Genomic DNA, 22,658 nt, shown 5'->3' on the forward strand with positions numbered 1-22,658 from the left:
TCTCCTCTCCAAAGTCCTGGGTCCTGGGCGGGCCCACACTTACAATGCAGGACTGCTGCTCCTGCATTGTACATTATGACATCAGAATGTGAACGCTGGACAGAGCGCTGACGAGACATGGGCTTTGAGAGACTGGTCTATATAGGAGTAGGAAGCCTGCAGAGAGAGGCCCACTGCAAGGGCAGTTTTAATTTTTTCCCTAGAGTTCAGTTTAAAAGGAGAAGTCCAGCCCGAGCCTTTTAGGCTGGGCTTCCTCTCTGGGTCACAGGAGTGCAATTCGTTTTGCTCTCCGCTGACGTCACTGCCATCAGTCGAGGCAGCGCGTTATCCCGACTTCCAAGTCTGGATCCGCCAGCTGCCTTGATTGATGGCAGTCTAAGTGAGCCGCTGAGACGGCCGCTCCCTGCTCCGATGACCATGGAGAGGAAGAGAGGAGACGCTGACCGATAGTCAGCAGCTCTCCTCTCAGGGATCTGTGAAAACCGAGCCATCAGCCATAAGGTGGGGGACAGATGCAGTATCGGTCTGATGCTGCTTCCACCTAGGCAAGTATGAATCTTTAATAAACAAAAAAAAAAAAAAACATACTTCTCTTGAGAAAAACAACCAACTCTAAAAGGAACGGATGGCATGATTATGTAGAAAAGTGAACAGAAGTGTCTCAAGATTCCAGAAAAGTAAAGAATCACTCCATGGCTTACCTTGAGGTGACCTTTGTGCATCTGAGCCTTTTCACACATCCTTAGGAAATACTTGACATCTGACTCATTCAGAATGATGTAGACAGAGACCTTCCTCTTGAAGCCAGCATCTAACAAGTCCTTTAATATGTCCAAGTCTGTGAAGAGGTCCATTACAAGGGCAATCACCTGTGGGAACACAAAGAATATAGCGTTTACATAAAAATAATTACATTTACAACCTAGACAACTCCAAGGGCTTCCAGAGCCACTTTGGACTGCAACTGTAGTAAGGTATGAACCTATTGAGAATATATATATATATTTATATTATAGGTAGATAGATAGACAGACAGACAGACAGACAGACAGACAGACAGACAGAGAGAGACAGACACAGACAGACAGATAGATCTATATACACACACACACACACATACACACACCTATATAAAAAAGTTCAAGCAAAATCTCTGTTTAGCTAACAGTTTTGGGGGCTCAAAATTCACCCAAAAAGTGTTGGGCAAGCAGATCGATCATATTTAAAAACTATTCTTAAAAATTTTTCTGAATTTAAAAAAATTGCTGTGGCACTCCTGGTCTTACAGCTTCCTCCATCACCTTATTTATTTGTTTAATCATTACATGTACTTATATAGCGCTGTCATTTTATGCGTTTTACACATACAGTATATTGTACAGTCACATCAGTCCCTGTCCTCAAGGAGCTTACAATCTAAGATCCCCAACTCACATTCAGACATACACATACTAGGGCCAATTTAGACAGAAGTCAATTTACCTACCAGCATGTCTTTGGAGTGTGGGAGGAAACCGGAGTACCCAGGAGAAAACCACGCCATTACAGGGAGAACATGCAAACTCCAGGCAGGCAGTGCCGTAGTTGGGATTCAGACCAACGACCCTAGCACTGCCAGGCGGAAGTGCTAACCACTTAGCCAATGTGCTGCCCATCACCTTTAGGATGGATTTTCCTGGATCAGTTGCATGCAATGCTGGGACCTCAGCACAGTTATTTCATGGTGGACGCTTACATTTTGGCATAAAGGGTCATAAAAAGGAACAAATTGAATGATTTGCTCAGTACTTCCTCCTGTGCAGCCCAACACAATAGTTGTACCTGACTGCTCCTTCTCACAAACCAGGTCTATCAGCCCCTCAGCAAAGTAAACTATCTGGGATCCTGCACCACCTCCCTGCTTTAAGAGTCCACTCTAGGCAAGTCCATAAATACAAATCTTTGACTACACTCTAGGTAAGCTCCATTTTCCATTTTTGCCTGGGAAGAGGACATCACTGCCCCTTTTCCCCCCATACATAACTGGTCTGGTGATTTGCCACTAAAGCATCACGGGGGTGGTCACATGCTCCCACATACATGGAAGCCCCAGGGAGGAGGAGTGCAAATAGGTGAGTAAAACGTCTAGGTGAGGGTAACCTATCAGGAAACCTGGTCACTGGCCATGAATGGGCACAATAAATGTATCTCTCTAACCAGAGACATTGAAGTAGTTAATGTACCTAGTCTGCAGTGGCCAAAATACAATAACAAAAAAAAGGAAAGAGGAAGCTTGTAAAATGTGAAAGCCACATCAAAACTATTTCAACTATTTTTTAAGCAATGTGATAATATGTCAAAATTTGTGCCTAATGACCTCAATGACTATACATTATAATTTCTCTTCAAGGGAGGGTTCAGCTTTGAAGTCCATAGGGAAAAAAAAAAAAAAAAAAACTAACAGCAACAGTTTCCCGACACACAAAGCCAACATATTAGGTTTTCCTGTTATTTAAAAATGATGAATAAGTATTCATGATGTTTTGTACCCAACCTACTATGTATTGGCACTCGATGTGTATACCATCTTGCACTTCATGCATTCACTGACTTCACATGAATGATTTTCCATTCAATGCGGATACCACAGGAAACTTCAGATTGCTTTTGACCTTGTAAATTAGGCAACTTAACCTTTAAACACAGAGAAAGCCTTAAAATAACTTTCTGGTGTCAGGGATCCCCTGCTGATAATTACTAAAGCTACAGCTCATGGTACATTTGTGTGGTGGTCAGTGGGAAAAAAGATCCTTATATTGGAAGTCAGTGGGAAAAGGGCTGCCAACAGTAGAAACAATCCCTCCTCTAAATCCAGCCATAGAGGGAGCGATTTTCTTTTCTGCAACCACGGGTTTCCAGTGTTGATGGGGGAATCCCTCCCGCAAAACCATTTGTGTTCCCCAGGCAGGGGGGGTGCTGGGAGCCTTCCCTGCTGGGAGAACACAGTGATTACTGCTAGTGGCTATAATAGCCACTAGCAATAATCACATGTAAAATCCGACAGGCTGATTGTACCCAAGTTGATTGATCAACTTGGGTACATTCAGCATGCCCATTAATGTTCGAATCTCACCCGGTTCCTGCTGAGCCAGCCAAGATTTGAACCGTCTATGGCCGGCTAAAGCTGGTTAGAAATGGTTAGGTTTTTTTTTTCCTTTCATTTAGCCAGAGGGCTAAATGAAAAAAGCTAACAGATTACTCCATCCATAAACAATTTTGACCAACGTATGGCCAGCTTTACCGATAGCTGAAAAGTTCATCGGTGTCTGTGGTTACTTATATGAAAGGCATAAAGCGCTTGGTGCTTAAGGAATCCCCAATAACCTCTGCAGAAACCCTGGGGTTCCATAGGGATCCTGGTTGAGAAAAGCTGTTCCAAATGGTGAATAGCTGTTATAAGCAGCACAATGTTATTGAATCCATAGGCCAGCCTCTCTAAATCCCTTGGGGAAACTTTTGAAATAATTTTTAGGTTTAAGGAAACCTCTGCTAATACCATTTTATTGGTGCCCAGTGCGAAAAATGCCCCTTACATTGGTGGCCAGTGGTAACAATGTCCCACTTGGTGGTGGTGATGGTGGATAGAGTGTCATCCTTACAAACAGCTGAAAGGATCATCAGTGACAAGCAGCTGGCTGTCAAGTGGCATTGGCCCCAGAACTATGTAGGCACTGTCAAATGAGAGGTCAATCAGTCATAGCTCAAGGAACCCATAGCAACCTCTAGAGAAAGCCTTTGACCTATAAGAAAAACATTTAGGGAATACACACAAGTATGCCAACACTCTAATTTATAGTGTGGTCTCAATGGTCTACATAAATCCTTCCATACAAAGAAGAAGGACTATGGCATAAACACCACAGCCACAATAGTGACCATATTTAGGGAATCCTTGTGGCATTTACTTGAAAAAAAATAGATGGATTACTGAAGAGTTTATTAATACAAAAATTGCAGTAATAGTGCATTACAAATCAAAAGAACTTAAAATGGAACTAATTACCCTTTACCGCATACCACATTAACACAAGACAATGGTATCTTTAAAAAAAACACAAAAAAATTGTCCGAACATCATTGGGGATATACAAAGGTCATAAGACTCAGGAATAGATGTGTTGAATCTCTCCTCAAGGAGGAACCTCTGAAGGAACTCTACGTTTCCATGAAACCCTGGTTAACAAAAGGCTGTTCTAAATGGTAAATAGTGGTTATGAACAGCACAATGTTATTTAATCCCTAGACCAGCATTTCCCAACCCCAGAGGAACTCTTGAAATCATTTTCAGGTCTCTGCTTAAACCAATTTATTGGTGGTCATTGGGAAAAATGCCCCCTACATTGGTGACCATCGGGAGGAATGAGCCATTTGGTGGTGACTAAAATGTTATCCTTACAGACAGCTAAAAACATCACTGGTGTTATGCAACTGGCTGTACCAAGTGGCATTAGCTCTATAAGCACCTTCAAATGGGAGATCAAACCAACCATAGTTCAAGGAACCCCTAGCAACCTCTGGAGAAACCCTAGTTTCCTGGAACCCTGGTTAAAATTGGTTGCTCTAGGCTGTTCCTTTGAAAAAGTGCAGTTGCCTCCTCTGTGAAGTTATACCCTGGATTGCTGTCAATACCAAGAAAGCAGTTCTAAGTAACAAATTCCATGATATCCAACATTCTTTAACGATAAGCAACAGAAAAACCTTGCATTAGCTCTGCTGTTTGTTTAGCTATGACAGCAATAGTGATTTTTTGACAATACACAATTTCAACGAATACCGCAGCTGACAGCAGGAATGACAAGTCACCAAGAAACCATATAAACAAAAATCGTCAAGAGCTACAAAAAGGATATATTTCATAAGAGCCGTACTGTGCAGAGCAAGCAAACAAGTGATCAAAACAAACCTGTACAAAGTCCTTGATTCCAAATAAGCATGTAAACTCTGCCATTCCATATCTGGGCACCACAGCACAGTTTTAGAGCAGGAGAGCACCAAGGGTTTGTGCAGGTCCAGTAAAAGTTGATCATCTTGTTAAATAGCTAGAAGACAAAGCCAACTCGTTTCGGGGGTTCAAGGCTCCCACTTTCCAGTGTGAATTAGAAGCTGAAGCAAATCAGAAAGGCCCACCTTATTTCTTGGCTGGAGGACTTAAAACATTATCTAGCGGTTTTCTCCCTAGCCCGTCTCTGGCCTGCCCCTTTCATTCAATAGATATCATCATACAGGATTTATATAGCGTCAACAGTTTGCGCAGCGCTTTACAACATGGGGGCAGACAGTACACATACAATACAAATCAATACAGGAGGGCCCAGCTCGTTAGAGCTTACAATCTAGAAGATATATTAATTCTTTCAATTATGGAGGCTCAGCATCACATGTGGGCATTACCTAGTATGATCTGCACCCAAATATAATCTGCCTAGGAACGCTCACTCCTCCAGACTGTCATCCACATAGCATTTGATATTTGGACAGCTTCTCCCAAGAACCAGCCAACTGCTCACATCAAGACTGAGGGCCCTTGAGGGGAGCACTGAGACAGGGTGCTGCGATGTTATGTACCACCATCCCCTCCAAGACATAAATGCCTTCACTGCATAGAGAAGCACGGTGTCCCAGTAATGAGGTCACTGGGTCTAAAATAATGTGTGTAATGAAAATGGAAAGGTTTTATTTAAAAATGTAATCAGCTTGTTGCTAAAGGGTAGAGGGAGGAACCAGGGAAGCAAATATGAGTAGATTCAACTTCAGCTTTAAGATGCTTTTGACAGAGGATTTTCTGTTTCTCTACTAACCTACTTAACTTCACATCTCTCCCTCTCATCGGTGTCATTATCTCACACGCCCAGCGCCAAGCACAAAACAAATGTGAGATTAATTAATACTCAGTCAGGGTGAGAATGGAAAGCGGCATTCTTGCTAGCGTGTAATTATTTTATGTGAAAAGATCTCATCAAATACTGATGACAGGACAAAGCCCAGAAAAGCTTGGGCAGAGAAATTAAAACCTGGCACTAGTTTAACTCTGTCAGCAGTTATTTCCAGAATAATTTCATGGATCTGTCACCTGGACTTCTCTTCTAGGTCAGCTTTTTTCAACCTTTAAAAGTATGCAAAATCTTGAGGCACCCCAGTCTTAAATGTATCATAGACCTTCCTTCACATCAGAGCCCCCCCCTTCTTGTCAAAGGCCTCCATGATGTCTGAGGTCCCCCCTTCATGCTAGAGTCCTTCCATTACATCAAAGCCCCCACTACTTAGAAGTCCCTCCATCACATGGAGTGCTCTCATCCATCTACAGTATGTTCCAGATGGAACCAAAAATCTGTGTTACCCTTGTTGAAAAACACTACTCTAGGTGCACGCTGCTCTAATGTCTGGTTTTGGCCTAAGCTTTGGGGCTCCAATCTTAAGGATAATGCATAGCAGCTACATTTTTTTAAAGTAATTTTTTTTCTTTTTAAAGTTAAATATGTAATATTGCATCTAATTACTTGAAGAAAAAAAAAAAAAAGACGCTTGTTAACAGAGCCCAATAGCTCAAGATGACGTTTACATATAGATGAATGAATCACCTCCATCCAAGCTTTAAGTGAGAGACAGAAAGGAGACTGAGCCACAGAAAGGAGACTACTGCTGTACTCTGTCTTTAGCCATCACATAGTGCTCTGTGTAACTTTATCAAGCTTTCCTGTAAAACATAGATTCTATATTTTTTTTTAAAAAGGGTGGCTAAAGAACGGTTTCATTTATATAGTCACAAAATTATTGCTAAGCTTACTGAATTGTGCTACACCAATTTTTTTAATATATATATATATATATATATATATATATATATATATATATATATATATACTTACAGGCGGTCCCCGGGTTACAAACATCCGACTTACAAATGACTCCCACTTGCAAATGGAGGGAGTCAACAGGAAGTGAAAGGAAATCTACCCCTAGGAAGGGAAATTATCTCCTGTAGGGGTTATTATGGGAAAAAGAAAAAGGTACCTCACTGATGCTTTATCACCAAGGCTTGTTTCCACAACAACCCAAAATTTTCAAAATCCAATTGTCATTGGGACAGAAAGTGAGGTGAAATCTTCTGAAAACAGGGCACAGACAGCAAAACAAATGTTACAGGGGTGTTAACCCTTCCCTATGCTATCCAAAAAGCTTAAAAATAGTTTTTTTGGCTGGAGCTACACTTAAAAAATGTACCCATTCCAACTTACAAACAGATTCAACTTAAGAACAAACCTACAGACCCCATCTTGTTTGTAACCCGGGGACTGCCTATATATATATATATATATATATATATATATATATATATATATATATATATATATATTAGAGCTGCATGATTCCGGCCAAAATGAGAATCACAATTTTTTTGCTTAGAACAAAAACATCACAATTCTCTCACGATTCTCGCAACGTAAAATCTTTCACATTACACTAAAAAACAAATGGGCTAACTTTACTGGTTAGTTTTTTGTTTTTTTTTAATTCACTAAAGTAATTTTTTCCAAAAAAAATACAGTGCGACATAAAATATTGCAACAACCACCATTTTATTCTCTAGGGTGTCTACTAAAAATATATATATATATATATATATATATATAATGTTTGTGGGTTCTAAGTAATATTCTAGCAAAAAAAAAAAAAAAAAAAAAAAAGATGATGATTTTAACTTGAAACCAACAAATGTCAGAAAAAAAAAAAGGTTAAACTTTTTTCACTCACACACAAAGTCTATTCCATTGACAAATTGTTACAATGTTTATACTTAAGTTCAACTGATAAAGAATGTTCTGATTCTTGGCAAACTGCCCGGTTTTTTCCTTCCTTTCTTTTGATGGCTGTGGCTTCAGAAGAGCAGAGAGAATTCTTTGCATAGGAAAGAATTATGAAACACTTTAATCAAAGATCGCGAGAACGATTCTTCACGACTAATTGTGCAGCTCTTATTATAATATATATATAATATTTATTTTATTAAAAATATTTTACACACACACGCTTTTTTTTTTTTCAATGAAGATTTTTCAATCAGCTTTTCAGGCTCCCTTATGAAATCATTTCAGGAAACTCCAGCCTTCAGAGTAGGGCTCTCCATAGACTTATGTGGGTGGCTGGCCATGTGTGCACAGTAAAAACCATTCATAGGCAGCAGGAACGGCTGGTACATACATACGCTGTTGCTCAGCAGCAGGTAGGAGATGAGTGGTGCTGCTGTCTTAGGACCCATTCACACCAAGGCAAAGCACTTTAAATGTGTCAGTGTGCTGTGGTGCCATTCATTCTGAACAGCACTGCAATGCACCTTGCCAAAGAACGTCCATTGCAGCCTAAAATACTAAAGTGTATTGTCCTGCATTGCCAAAGAATAATGCAAGCAGCTAAAGTGTGAGGTCAGACTAACCATTTCCAAAGCAGCAAAAATGACCTCATCAGGTATTGAGGAGAGGACAGCCATCGTGTAGGGAACGTGGCACTAGCAATAAAAGGGTTAAGCAGAAGGATGTGGACACTGGGCGGTTCATGATATCAAGAGTAAACATATTGCTTTGATATTAGTTAATAAAGGAGTGTTTGATAAGGAAGGGTGCCAGTAATTGGCAGCAAAAACTACTACGTTGTCTGCATACTAGATCACAGGGTTTCCAAACCCATCCTCAGGTCCCACCAACGGTTTGTGTTTGGCGATTACCCACAAGGGTATGCAAATTGTATAGCATCACTGAGACACTTAGAAGTCTTTGTTTGTACTTGTGAGATTACCTGCCAAATAGGCACTGCTGGTGAAGGTTGACTACTGGCCGGTCACATCCCATTGTGTCGCGGTAGCTCATACGCCACAATGAGTGTTAATTAGCTAAGACACTTATAACCAGGGCTTTTTTTCCCCCTCAGGGAATAGATGCAGGTATTTCCCCCTTCTGAGTCACCCCTTTTCTCTGCCCCCATCCACCTCTGAGCACCATCCCTTAGTTCCACCCCTACCCACCTTCCGTGATCACCCCTTTTGGAAAATACAGAACCAAGTATCATTTTGTGGTGCTACGTAATTTGTATGGAATTATTTAATGACGACAAGGAAAGCAGTAAAATATTAGATTCCATGCAGCCAGAAGCAATAGATCCCCCCCAGCAACAACAGACCCACCCCAGCAGTCAGCATCAATAGACTCTTCCCTCAATAGTAGATCCCTCCCAGCAACAAGATCAGCGATTTATAGCGGGACTTTGATTTTGCAGCAGACAACTTCGACACTTAGATACTTTTTGGGGACCAGTGACACTAATACAGTAATCGGTGCTAAAAATGTGCACCGTCACTGTACTAATGACACTGGCTGGGAAAAACGTGACAGTGTCTCTTTACTGGACTTTTATAAGCTATCTTCCCAAAGAAAAAAATCTCCCAACTTTCATAAATCACACCTTATTCAGTTCATCAGTTTTTAGCACCTTTATTTGTGAGCAACTACAGTAAAACCTTGGTTTGAGAGTAACTTGGTTTGAGAGCGTTTTGCAAGACCAGCAACATTTTTTAATTAATTTTGACTTGATATACAAGCGATGTCTTGATATACAAGTAGCGTCATGTCACAGCTGAGTAGAATATGTAGCAATATGGTTACATTTAATGAAGGTACAACATTTAGCAACATATTGCTACACTTAGAGGCTCCTCTCTTCTCTTTTATACTCTGGAGCTCCTGATAGATTTTGCTTCTAATCCCCTTGTGGAGGCTTCCATTTGTGGATGGACATTTTATGGTTACACAACCTATCACATTGCTATAATCTTTTTTATATGGACTATAAACTGAAGGACCTATGAATAAATGGTTGTGGAACAAATCATTTGAGTTTCCATTAATTCTTATGAGGAAACTCTCTTTGATATAAAAGTGCTTTGGATTACAAACATGTTTCTGGAACAAATTATGCTCGCAATCCAAGGTTTTACTGTATTTTCAAGGATGAAGCCCACGAAGGGCAATATTAGAACCAAAATATCTGATGAGCACCTTAAGAATGGCTACTCTATCCAACTTGATATTGATGCTCTAGCGTTTATCAAAAACAGTGTCAATTATTGCATTCGTTTTATGATGCCCTCTTTTACTTTTATAATAAAAAATATCACAAAGAAAATTATATGAAATTGTATTACTCAGATAGGTAGATTATCTACAGTATATCAGTGATCGTTAACTTGTGATCTGCCCATCGGCTATCCTTATTGTTAGTGTATTTTATGTTCGGCCCAAGACAATTCCTCTTCTTCCAATGTGGCCCAGGAAGGTCAAAAGTTTGGACACCCGTGCTGTAGAGCATTGCTCTGGCTGAGCTTTCTCACAGTGACAACAGTGGACCATGCCTGAGTAATGTATGTTAACATGTCTGCTTGTAGGCTCACCCCACAACCGGAAAATAAACACAGTAGACCATGCCTGCATAATCTGTGTTGGTATGGCCACTTGTAGTCTCCACCATGCTGAAAATGTAGGAGCACAATTAGTAAACAGTTATTACCCAACAACAGGTAAGAACCAACAGTGGCCCATGCCTCTGCACGTGTGACATGGCCACTTGTCTTCACGATGGTGACAACGCAGAAGTACAAACAGTAAAGGAGTTGTCATCCCATAACAGGAAGTGCCTTAGCAAAGACCTTCAGGGCAGGATCACCAGATATTACCTCTCCTGCAGACTTAAATTTAAAAAAAAAAAGAAAACATTGGCTTTTAAAATTACATGACCATTTTAGTGACTGGGTTTAACTCTACTTTACATTTAAGGAAAGTTAAGTTTCCAAAGCAATTGCTTCACTGGTAATTCATTTTCAAAGAGATGAAGAACGAAACCCAGACATGACCTATCCCCATTGTATGGTGTTTTCTTGCCCAGGCTGTCCAAAAAAAGCCCCACAGAGTACAGAAGATTTAACGGCCAATTCAAATGATTTCTTGGAAACAACTAAAGCCCTTTCCTCTCTCTTGCCTTGCAGTAATAGCTGCAGTTTATCTGCAGACAAAGCTACATAGCGTGTCTTTTTGACCCTTTCTCCACACCCGTGCTCCTGTCTGCTCTTACAGAACTTCCTCCTTGGCTCAGACTTTGTTCTACAGCACAAAAGAAAGTATAAATTAATCTTTGTCTACCCAAGGATTAGCGTGGCTGGGACACAGCACACCAACAAGGCCTGACTTGTGTTCCAGATATCAGCCTCTCTCTGGAATAGGTCAACTGCTACAGACCTTGACCAGATCTTCCCTTATCTTCACTTTAACTCAATATGGCCTTCCTCTTCTCATTATGTGATACGCTGGGACTGTAAAATGCTTCTTAGGTTACCAATAACACCAATACACAGGGCAGTACACAGGAGCTCACCTCCCCCCACTTGCTGGCAGTTTCCGAGCTTACAAGAGCAGTCGGCAAGCCCAGAAACCAATCCCGATGCGGCCGAGGGCTAGGTAGGAAGTCGAGCGAGCGCAAGATGGCCCCCACTCAGCTCTATGCCCTTGGAGGACCTGAGCGATCTCAGATGTCACTTTTTTTCTAAATATTAAGGGTAAACGAGAGATCTTGTGTTTTTTTTTTTTACCCCAGTACTCTTAATAAAGAGGACCCGTCATGCTTATTTCTATTACAAAGGATGTTTGCACCCCTAATAATAGGAATAAAGTTATAAAAAAAAAATTAAATTAAAAAAAAGGGACAGTGTAAAAATAAAAAGTAAAATAAGAAAAAAAAAAAAAAAAAAATCAGAAGCACCCCATCCCCTCCGTGCTCAGAAGCGAACGCATACGCAAGTCGCACCAGCATATGTGATTGTTAGAGCAAACTCAATAATTCTAGCACTAGACCTCGTCTGTAACGCTAAACAGGTATCCTGTAAAATTTTTTAAAAGGGTCGCCTATGGAGATTTTTTAAGTAACATAATTTGTCACCATTCCTTAGAGCGTGCGCAATTTTAAAGCGTGACATGTTAGGTATTTACTTGGCGTAACATCATCTTTCACATTATGCGAAAAAATTGGGCTAACTTTAGTGTGTCCAAAAAAATTGCGTTTGAAAGACTGCTGCGTGAATACAGTGTGACATAAAATATTGCAATGACCACCATTTTATGCTCTAGGGTCTCTGCTAAAAATAAAATGTATAATGCTTGAGGGTTCCAAGTAATTTACTAGCAAAAAATACTGATTTTTAATTGTAAACAAAATGTCAGATTGCCAGATATTAGATTGTAAGCTGTTCTGAGCAGGGCCCACTTAACCCTCTTGTATTTTATTGTATAATAACTGTATTGTCTCCTTTTTATATTGTAAAGCGCTGCGTAAACGGTTGGCGCTATATAAATCCTGTATAATAATTATGTCAGAAAAAAGGCCTGTTCTTTAAGTGATTAATAAACATGTTATACTTACCTGCTCTGTGCTATAGTTTTGCACAGAGCTGCCCTGATCCTCCCCTTCTTGGGTTCTCTGCTGGCGCTCCTGAAACCTCCCCCCCGCCAAGTTCCCACCATAGCAAGCTGCATCGCTATGTTGGCACTCATAGGGGCTTACTCCCAAGCCGAGCTCTGTATGTCCACTGACACACAAAGTGTGGCTTGGTCCCCCCACCCACTGGCTGTGATTGACAGCAGTAAGAGTTAATGGCTCCTGCTGCTTTCTTTGAGCCTGTGAGGAGGGAGAGAGCGGAGATAGCCACTGCTCTTATGCACAGCACTGCATCGCAATCGGTCTCAGGTAGGTATAAATGGGCTGGGGGAAAACTGCACACAAAGGATTTTTACCTTAATGCAGAGAATGCATGAAGATAAAAAAAACAAACAAACAACCCTTTAAACCACTTTTAGGCCTCATTCACATGGGAATACTACAGTGTACACTAATGCGAAGACTGCGTTTGCCCGCACGGGGATGCACAGGTGTTCCGAGCATCCCCAAGTAGGCAGTCTTATCCATGTTAATTGGGACGCAGCGGCTGCATGGATACAGCCGCTGTTCCCAATTTGACAGCTGCGTGGGCGCAAGGCCCCGAACACACACACTATCTGTACATCCCCATGCGGGCAAACATGGCACTTGCATGGGTGTACATTGTAGGACCCCATATGAATGAGGTCTTGCTCATATTGCGTCTGCCATCCAGGAGGCACAGGTGGTGCCTATAGCCTGCTGCTAACAGCTCTATCAAGATTAGTGATAGGCTGAAATTAATGGCACTGTTCCAAGTGATTCTTCTTTTCAGAAACCTAGGCCTTGAATGCAAACTTTTAATGCATCTGGGGCACACATTGCTGAGCATATACGGCCCTGAATGTGAGTAGTGATCGAAACAGCGCACAGCCATGTATTCCAGCCGGTCTTTGATTTTGACAGAGCTGCTGGGAGCAGGCAGTATGCACCACTGGTGTTGGAGTACGCCAAGTTTTTTTTACACTATATGGGCAAAAGCACCCACGTGTATGATCCCTAAACCTACACAGACAAAAAGGTGACCAAAAAATGCAAATAAAAAAAAAAAAAAAGTGGCAGACTCAGTGGACCACTTAGTCTTTTTCTGCCATCATGTTTCTACAGGTTTCCACTTTAAATTTAGGTTAGCTGTGACTGGCGGGCTTCATACACACACAAGATTTACACATATGACATTTATGAAGGGCGCCTGGGCCCCATTCATTATCAACTTCTAGGAATTTACAACAGTCTCCAGCTGTCCCAGCCTCCTAAAAAAAAAAAAAATATTCTGAACTACACCCTAATGTCCTTGGTTTATGTGGCACCGGAAAACTGCAAAAACAACACAGGTGTCTAGAACATATGCTGGTTTATAGCGCAATACACTCTTCTGCTACATGTGCCTTAAAGCACATATTACATGACTTCCATCAGGCTCAGAAAATACGACAAAGTGCTTAATGCAGCAACATTCAACTTTTAGTAATCTGACTGCTGTAATTGGAACTCTGGCAGCTAGAAAAACATTTAAAACAGAACTTCAGAAAAAAAAAAAAAAAAACGCCTATTGAAAAGATGAAGTAAAAAAAGTTTTTCCTGCAAGACCCCCTTTATATGTAGAGCGGTCCGTGGCAGAACTTCCTTTCTACCACTAGTTGTCCTCACTCTTCTGAGTTAAATGATGAGCAACACCAAAACACCAGCCAACCCACTTCCTCTGTGCCTAGGCCGTCATGGACCCACCTCCAGCCTGTGATTGGACAGCGAAAGAATAGCAGCACAGTGACAAACTCATTTCTCTGTCACTCTGCTTTATCCTCTCTATTAGCATGCTTCTTGACAGCATATGATAGGCTCCTTGTACTGCTTCTTCCTCTTAGTTTAAGCCCTGCTATACAGGGATACAAGAGACTGATATCGGGTCAAATTCCCATATTTGCGGCTGTTTCTTCTGTCCCAGCCTGAACTCTGCTATACAGGGATACAAGAGGCTGATGGATTTGAAATAAAGAACATTTTAATCTATGATGTACTACGTTGCTGAACTGTTCGAAGATTAATGCTGGCTGTAAATTTAGCAATTTTGATTTGATTTTCTAAATCGAAAAAGAAAAGAATCAGCAATCCAATATTTTTGATCAGCAGTTGGCAAATAAGTTAAACTCCAATCAAACACAAATAACAATCGAAACACTTTCTAGCAGGTTGCTTTACGGGTCACCTGTTTTCTATCAATCTCTATTGGATCTCAATTACCCACTCAATCTGTAATACAGATGTAAGTTGCTGGTTGATTGATTTGTTATTGGCAAAGTGCCTTAATTCATTCACATTCGATCATAATGAAGGTTTTTCATTTTAGTTTCAGATTGGGTTTTGTAGCCAAAAGTGTGTTATATGTCAGTAGGTCTTGATTTGAGTTGAGCTGAGCTTGGTTGGGTACCAGTTCAGACACACTTTCCACAATGCCCCCTGTTGGCCAACTGAAACTTTCAGTGACCAATTACGGTCCCAAGAATAAACAGATTTTGTATGCAATGTTAAGTCTGGCTGATTTATGGGGCACACGTTCTGTATGTACCCAAAACCATCATTCAAAACACAGTTCAGTGAATCACAAAGTAAATTAGGTCTCTGTAACGTTTTATGGCATTTGGTATCTAGCGTCCATTGTTTAAACTGTGGGTGCATGCAAGCAAAATCATCATAAAATATAAAAGCAGGTACAGTATATATCCAATTGTGAGGATTTAACAGATCCTGACCAGTATGTGATCACACCCATATGTCATTCCATTCCTTAGACTGTGGTTAGCACAACCAGGTGTCAGTCTTCTATATGAAGCAGCCAGGTGTGGAATGTCAATGTCTCATCCTTCCACACCCCCAATACGATGAAAAATCTGTAACCCCTTCAATGCATGGTCACTGAATTCCGAGACAGCAACATCATTTATTTTTCAGATGAATGAAAAAAAAAAAAAAAAGGGTCAGAACCGCTCAAGTTTTTTACCGTCATTGCCTCGCTGACCCCTCGATCTTCTTATCCAGGTGTCACCTGAAAACTAAGTAAAGTCGTGGGGAAAAAAAAAAAAAAAAACAACAAACAAAAAACAATCGCACACAATGTTTTATAAGAACGATCAGTTGATTATGTGTTCAGTAGTATAGTGCTTCTGACAGCCAATTCCATCTGTTCAGACGAAAAAAAAAACAAAAAAAACAGCAGGTGCAAGCTCTATACACGTGTTCCCAAGAGTACACTTCTGCCCTCACTGCGGAGGGGTGAGATCCTCAATTCCCCTTCACCAATTTTATTTTTCTCTCCTTTTCTCCCACTACACGTTTTTCATTCCTTTTATTGCTCTTATTAGTGGTTGTTGACAGGTGTCGCAACCTTGTTTCCTGTTTTAATCAAGAGCTCAGACAGGATGTGGAAGGCGTTATTTTATCTCCGATACTCTTCGGGTTTTTGGCATAAATGTGAATTGTATAACTAGTGGTTTTACTTTTTTACCTTATTTTGGCATTTGTGTGCTGCCTTTCTCTGCCCTTATGTACCGCAGCCATTTACTCCTGTCTGTATACTAAAACTATAAAAGAATAAGGAAAAAAATATTGTGCCTAGTCGGAAGCAAAGAATGACCCAGAAAACGCCAGTATATCGCTACATTTGCCTATAATGTTCGAGATTTTTTTTGTACACATTAATATTCTCAGATACCTTAGTGGAAAAAAAAAAAAAAAATCGCATGATCATTTGTCCAACTTTCTCATAGTGTGTGCTAGGCTTAAGATTCAAAAAATTTCCAATGGGGACACAGATCAATATATAAAATAAAAAACACCCACACACAACGGATAGAAGTTCTAATCCTTCCCCACGCTGCAAAAACAAAAATTGGCTGAAGCTGGGCCTTACTATGAATTTGTGTTTACAGTATGTATTTATGATCAGCATCTCAATGGGCTTTGGCAAATAATGGCCGCTCAGGTCTCCACCTTTGTTTTTACTATGTTGGTCCCATAGAACAGTAGCACTTTAAAGAAGCAACTTATTGATTTAGTTGTTTAAAGATGCCAGTGAGTCATACATGTTATATTTTGTACTTTAAGATGTTTTATATAAATGGCATCAAAGGATTACGAGGATCAGGGAGGTGTTTTTTTTTCACATATAGATTAATATGGCTTTTTAAAAGATATAACTCGCTTTCCATCATATTTCTATCTCCTGACACTGCAAGGCAGGACAGGACATGTTTAAAGCTAGCCCTATAGGATAAGAATTTCATTAGACAACAGTCACTTTTGATTTTCTAATGGTTACTGGGAGATAATTGCACAATCATTTTTGACCGTATTGATGACAAAAATCAAAAGGCGATGGATGAAAATTTTTTTTTTACGACAGGTTTTTCAGAATTTCCATACAAACAATTGAATGAAATTCTACCAGCATATTGCTAGCCTAAGGTTGGGTACAGGTGGATTGAAATCTGGCTGGTTCAGAAGTGACCAGAGGAATTTCGATCCATTTGTTGCCCTCCCTGTCCATTATCATATATGCTCAAAAAGAAACACAAGCTCCACATGGTGCGAAAGGCGTCACATTTCACGAAACACATAGGGCGGAGTTACATGCTGACATCATGCGGCTACCGGAAGTGAATCTTTGTGCTGGTTGGAATTGTTTGTACACTGTATATTATAGTACTCTGTTTATTTGTAAGTGCATTTCAAATTTGAATACATTTATTATATTGGAATTCACACATGTGGAGCATGTATTTCTTTTTGAGCATATATGAAGATGTGGAGGCAGATGGAGGATATGTATGGGCATGGACATCCTTGGCCTACAGCCAACCCTGGTGGAGGGAGTCAGAAGTTCAACCTACTTTGATTATTGACATAATATGCCATTTATGACTTCTCGGTAACAAGAGTCATTGCTTTGATAATCATTTGCGATTATGGTGCAGATTCTGTCCGCTACGGGAAGAAAATTCAGGACTTTTATACACTTGTGTTGTAAATCCTCTTCAGTGTGGACTATTGCCCTAGTAGATGGGACTTTTATAATTGATAATGTGTTATGTTTTACATTGGCTTCAGTTTATTAGCGCAACACGTTTTTTATTTATATCTGTAACTATGATAAATATCTCAGTGTGGTTGTAGTTTCTCACCTTTTATGATTTTAGAGACACAAGTGCGGTTTTTATTATTGAATCACATTTTAATCAGTATTTTAAAGCCGGATGTTTAATCCTGTGTAAACAGCGGTACGATGAACTTTCTCCTGACCTGCCATCCCCATCTCTTTCTGGAATTTTGTGGGTCTTGTGCCAGGTGTCTGGCAAAATACCGTTATTTGTCACACATAGGCGTGGTCTGGTTTCATACTAATCCATAAAGCATCTTCAGACACATCTCTATACCCACTGAAAGTCATCAGTACTGACACAGGGTTTAGGGGCTATATTAGGTTGTGCGATAGATTTATATTAGGCCATGCATGAGACCATATATTGCAAATTGCAGTTGAACCTTGTGCCCAGGAAACTCAGCTGCAGTGTTCAGCTGCCCATAGTAGTAAAATGGTTGTACACGAGTATACACCGTACTTGCGTAAATCCCTGAACGCAGTTTATGTGCATATTTCAAAACTGAATTCCAGGTATGGCAGTTTTTACATTTGTCTAGTTTAGACCAATGTATGTATGTATGTATGTATGTGCCATACCTGTGGCATCCCCGTGGAAGCTGGTAATCACTGTAGTGGGCACCACTAGCACAGGGATTGCCGCTGGTTTCCGGGTCCTGTGCCAAGTGGCTTCTCTGCTGCATTGTGAACACTGAAGGTCACTCACTCAGCGCATGAGCCATTCAAAGAACACTGCATTGTCTCGATGAAAGCTGTGTTCTCTGATTGGACGATGTAAAGATTATGATGTCATCACCCCATCTCCCCATCTTGTCCAGTCAGTGAGAGCTTTGCATTCATTGAGAAAATGCAAAGTGCTCCTTGAATGGCACCCATGCTGTCCTTAGCGATCTCCTATGTTTAGGGGCAGCTGCTAGTCACAGAACCCATAAGCTAGCAGCTTATCACTTTAGGAGATCACTTTAGGAGCAGAGCCTACTACAGTGATTTCTAGCTTCCACAGGTATGACACATACATACGTATATATTAGTCCAAGCGGAACGAATGCAACAATGAAAAAAAATGCCATACCTGGAATTTAGCTTCAAAGTGATTGTAAAGGCAGAAGGTTTTTTATCTTAATGCATTCTCTGCATTAAGATAAAAATGCCTTCTGTGTGCAGCAGCCCCCCTCATACTTAACTGAGCCCCATCTCTATCCAGCGATGTCCATGAGTCCCTTGGCCATCTGGGACTCTCCCTCCTGATTGGCTCCCGCTGCTGTCAGTCAGCCAATGGCACCACTGCTGTGTCTCAGCCAATCAGGAGAGAGAGGGGGGACGGGGACGAATCGCAGCTCTGTGTCTGAATGGACACGCGGAGCTGCAGGTCGGCTTGGGTGCCCCCATAGCAAGCTGCTTGCTGTGGGGGCACTCAACAGGAGGGAGGGGCCAGGAGCACCGAAGAGGGACCCGAGGAGGATCCAGAGGCTACCCTGTGCAAAACCACTGCACAAAGCAGGTAACTTTTTTTTTTTTTTTAAATAACAAACTAGACGTTACAATGACTTTAACCTGCGTTTTAGTAGTTTTTTTTTTTTTTTTTTTTTAATGAGTTCTGGAGGGAATTCATAGCTGTATCAGCTACAGAATCCACACAATGTCATCTGCCGTCTATCACAAGGAAGGTGGACCTGATGGGGTGTCTCAGATCACCATCAGGTTCCGCTCACCAAGTTCAGTCTTACATCATTGGCTGCAAGAAAACTAGCGGCCTGAAAACCAGCAGCCTGCATACTAGCGGCCTGCATCCTAATACTCCCCCTAGATAACCCTGACTTGTCTCTGTACATCAACTAAAGCTGGCCAAAGATGGATCGAAATTCAGATGGTTCAGCAGGAACTGGCCGAATTTCAATACATCTATGGTTGTTCTCCGCGAAAAGAAGTTGATCTAATGATCGACTCGTCTTGAACGTGACTGTTGGAAAATTTTTGTTCAGTCAACGATGCAGCTAATTGGTTGCAGCGCTGATCAGCGCATTCTGCTATCAGAATACAATAGCACAACAGGGAGAATTCCTCCATCCACCTCGCTTGGGTGGATGGGGGGAAAATGTGTCCAGTTTTAATAGATCAGCCCACCGGATTCCACAGCATTGACATGAGGAACGTTCTCATTCCTGGAACATAAGCTGGGGAGGAGACAGTTTATTCTGAAGCTTGTAAATGGCAGACGAGTGTTGTCTCCAGCAACCAGATTCTCCCCATCAGCGTCCATCCTGAACTGGGAGACAGACGTTTGAAATTGGTTTAGCTGCTATGGGAAACCCAAATACTTTTTAGACATTTTAATCCGTGCCAACAGGAATTTTTATTTAGTTTGCTCTAAAGAGAGTAAAAGAACAATGGATACTAAAAGCTGGCCATACAACAGTAGAATGTTGCTAGAAAATTTTAGCTTTTGGAAACTTCTGTCTGAATTTGTAATGGTTAGAAGGGGCAAATTAACATTCGTTTTCAACTGTACTGATGAAAAAATTCAAAAGGAGCAAGGATGGGAAAATTTTCTCGAATATAACAGTGAAGGTGGTTTTACTTCTATTTACTACAAAATTGAATGTTAAATGCCAACTAAGAACTTTCGAATGACATTCAAGTCTGATGGCATGATCAAATATACTCGTAATATTTTTTGTGCCAACGTTCATATGAAAGTCTACCAGTCTATGGTCAGCCTAAAACTGAACAGGTCACTAAAGAAGTAGAAGCGATGATACTGTTGGCTCCTCAGAATTTCCACAGGATGTCATGTTTGTCCGGTGTTCTCACTACCTGGGGAATTGAATGTAGAGCAGGCATATGCCAATGGGTCAGGATCCCATGACCTGCATTCTTGTTTTACATAAATGAGTCCACAGGATGAGAATGACAAGGAACATAAGGGCCTGTATTGATTGAGCTTTGGGCTTGTGCTCGAATGATATTCGGACATTAGCTTCTGAGGTCATTCAGAATTCAGTGACTGGTGCATTTGATCTCCTTCTGACCTTTATTTGATCTCCTTGGAGGCAGCTTTGCATGGAAATCCAAAACCAGCTTTAAGTGAACAAAGGCCCATTAATACAGGCTGTAAAGGCAGCCATGTGCCAAAACAATGTCTTTGAATGTCAACTTTTTTTTCATTGATTCCACACAAAAAAAAAATCAATAGTTATTCCATGCATTTTGGGGGCTGAATAAACCCCACCTGAAGTTAACAAAAGCCTATTCACACGAGCCATAAAAAAAGGTAGCCATGTGTAATTTAGGAGTCCAAGGCTTTTCCATGACTCCACAAAAAAGAAACAGGCAGCCAACGCATTTTGGGAGTCAAAAAATCCTCCATCATTAGGGCTTAAAACAAATGATGTTTATTGGACTCAAAGCTTTTGAACAATCAAATTTGTGGTAAGAGAACAGAATACAACCAGAAAGCGTTATGTGCCAATTTTGCCACACACAATGGTACATAATACTCACTGGCTGTATTCCGGTATATCTCCTGCCACAGATTTGACCGTTTAAGATCTTTGGAGGGGATTTTTGGCCACAAAACACACTTTCTGCCTGTTGCTTTTTTGTGGAATCATTGAAAAAAAAAAAAAAAAGCTTTAGACTTCTAAGACATGGTGGTGTTGATCTTATTGGTTCTATTACACATGACTACAGGCTTTTGTTCACTTCAAGCCGGTTTTGCATTCCCAAAGTCTATGTGCTTTGGACTGCTAAATGTATAAAATGCCATTTCGGTCTCTTATTGGTTCTATTAGGCATGGATTTCTCAATCAGGGTGACCCCCAACCTCTGAATGTCCCCAACTTTACTGAACTTAAGCCATCAGGCCCAAATAATGACTTTTTCCACTGCCCAAATATCTGTACCTCAATTCTCTCTTCTTCTGGACTGATAGCAGCTCCAATAATTCAGTTAGGAAAGTTCAACTTTAAATTAGCTTTGCTATGCAGTTTTCTAATCTCGTCACAGATAACCCCAATGCAGTTTTTGGAATATAACAACCCATTCTTTTTATGGGTCTGCTTGCCCCTAACAGTCCAATAGGTCAGAAAATAAATAAAATAAAATAAATTAGGGCATTTGCTTGGCCACCAATTCTTGACACAACCCAGCAAGTTCGTACCTAGGAAAACTACCCACAATGCAACAGACGCTTCCTTTTTTCTAGCTCTTCATTATTATGGCTAAGCGCAACATGTACACTGGAGTGACCCATAGCCATCATGTGCTGCTCCAAACAGGTGAAAAGCTGACAGTGAGAACCGATTGGGTTCATAAGTAACTAAATACTTTTTAAAGTCATAGTGATACCGATCTAATACATTTGGTCATAAAGAGTAAAAAAAAAAAAAAACTCTGCCACGAGGGCTGGTTAAACATTTTCCCCATCTTCTGAGCAGACAACCTGCCCCCAGCTCTTTGTGACTTTACCCCCCTGTGACCTGACTGCAGCCGACAGCCAACTACCACTTCATAGACAATATGACATTGTCACCCTGATCTGTTTTCAAGATTCTCAGAAAGCAAGGTTATATTTTGTAGCTCGTGGTATAGTATGAGCAACTACTAATTTAAAGTATACAGTATCGCCTGTTTTATTTAATTTAATCCCAGTTTAAGGGGGCTTCCTTTGTTACATATAATGCAATTTTTTTTTTTTTTTTTTTTAAATATACAGTATGTCCACCCAAAAAGTGAAAATTTTAGATTTTTTTTAGCTCAAGGCATCTTAAGAACATTTACTGATTTAAAGGATCAGTCAACCCACAAAAGTGTTATTTTAGTTATAGGTGGTCAGCCCCTGACTTTTTATATGTCAGATACAACAGAGATCTCCCTGTCGTAATTCCTGACTTTATTTCTGTCCATCTTGGAATGTTGGGTGTTCCCAACCTTCTTTGTTTGTCCCAACTTTACT

General features: G+C 40.6%; 2 protein-coding genes across 3 annotated transcripts in view; one reads left to right on the forward strand and one right to left on the reverse strand.

Annotated features, from left to right (window-relative positions):
- The window catches only part of SLC5A10 (solute carrier family 5 member 10), a 250,214-nt gene that overhangs the window by 99,933 nt on the left and 127,623 nt on the right, over positions 1–22,658 (forward strand). The gene's annotated exons all lie outside the window — the stretch shown is intronic.
- Positions 1–22,658, reverse strand: part of FAM83G (family with sequence similarity 83 member G) — a 99,014-nt gene that overhangs the window by 52,481 nt on the left and 23,875 nt on the right. The window contains exon 2 of the mRNA XM_073636392.1: positions 702–869. Coding sequence (XP_073492493.1) covers positions 702–869 — 168 coding nt within the window. The remainder of the gene's footprint in view (positions 1–701; positions 870–22,658) is intronic.

The sequence above is a fragment of the Aquarana catesbeiana genome, linkage group LG06 (assembly GCF_042186555.1).
Source record: "Aquarana catesbeiana isolate 2022-GZ linkage group LG06, ASM4218655v1, whole genome shotgun sequence".
NCBI lineage: Eukaryota > Metazoa > Chordata > Amphibia > Anura > Ranidae > Aquarana > Aquarana catesbeiana.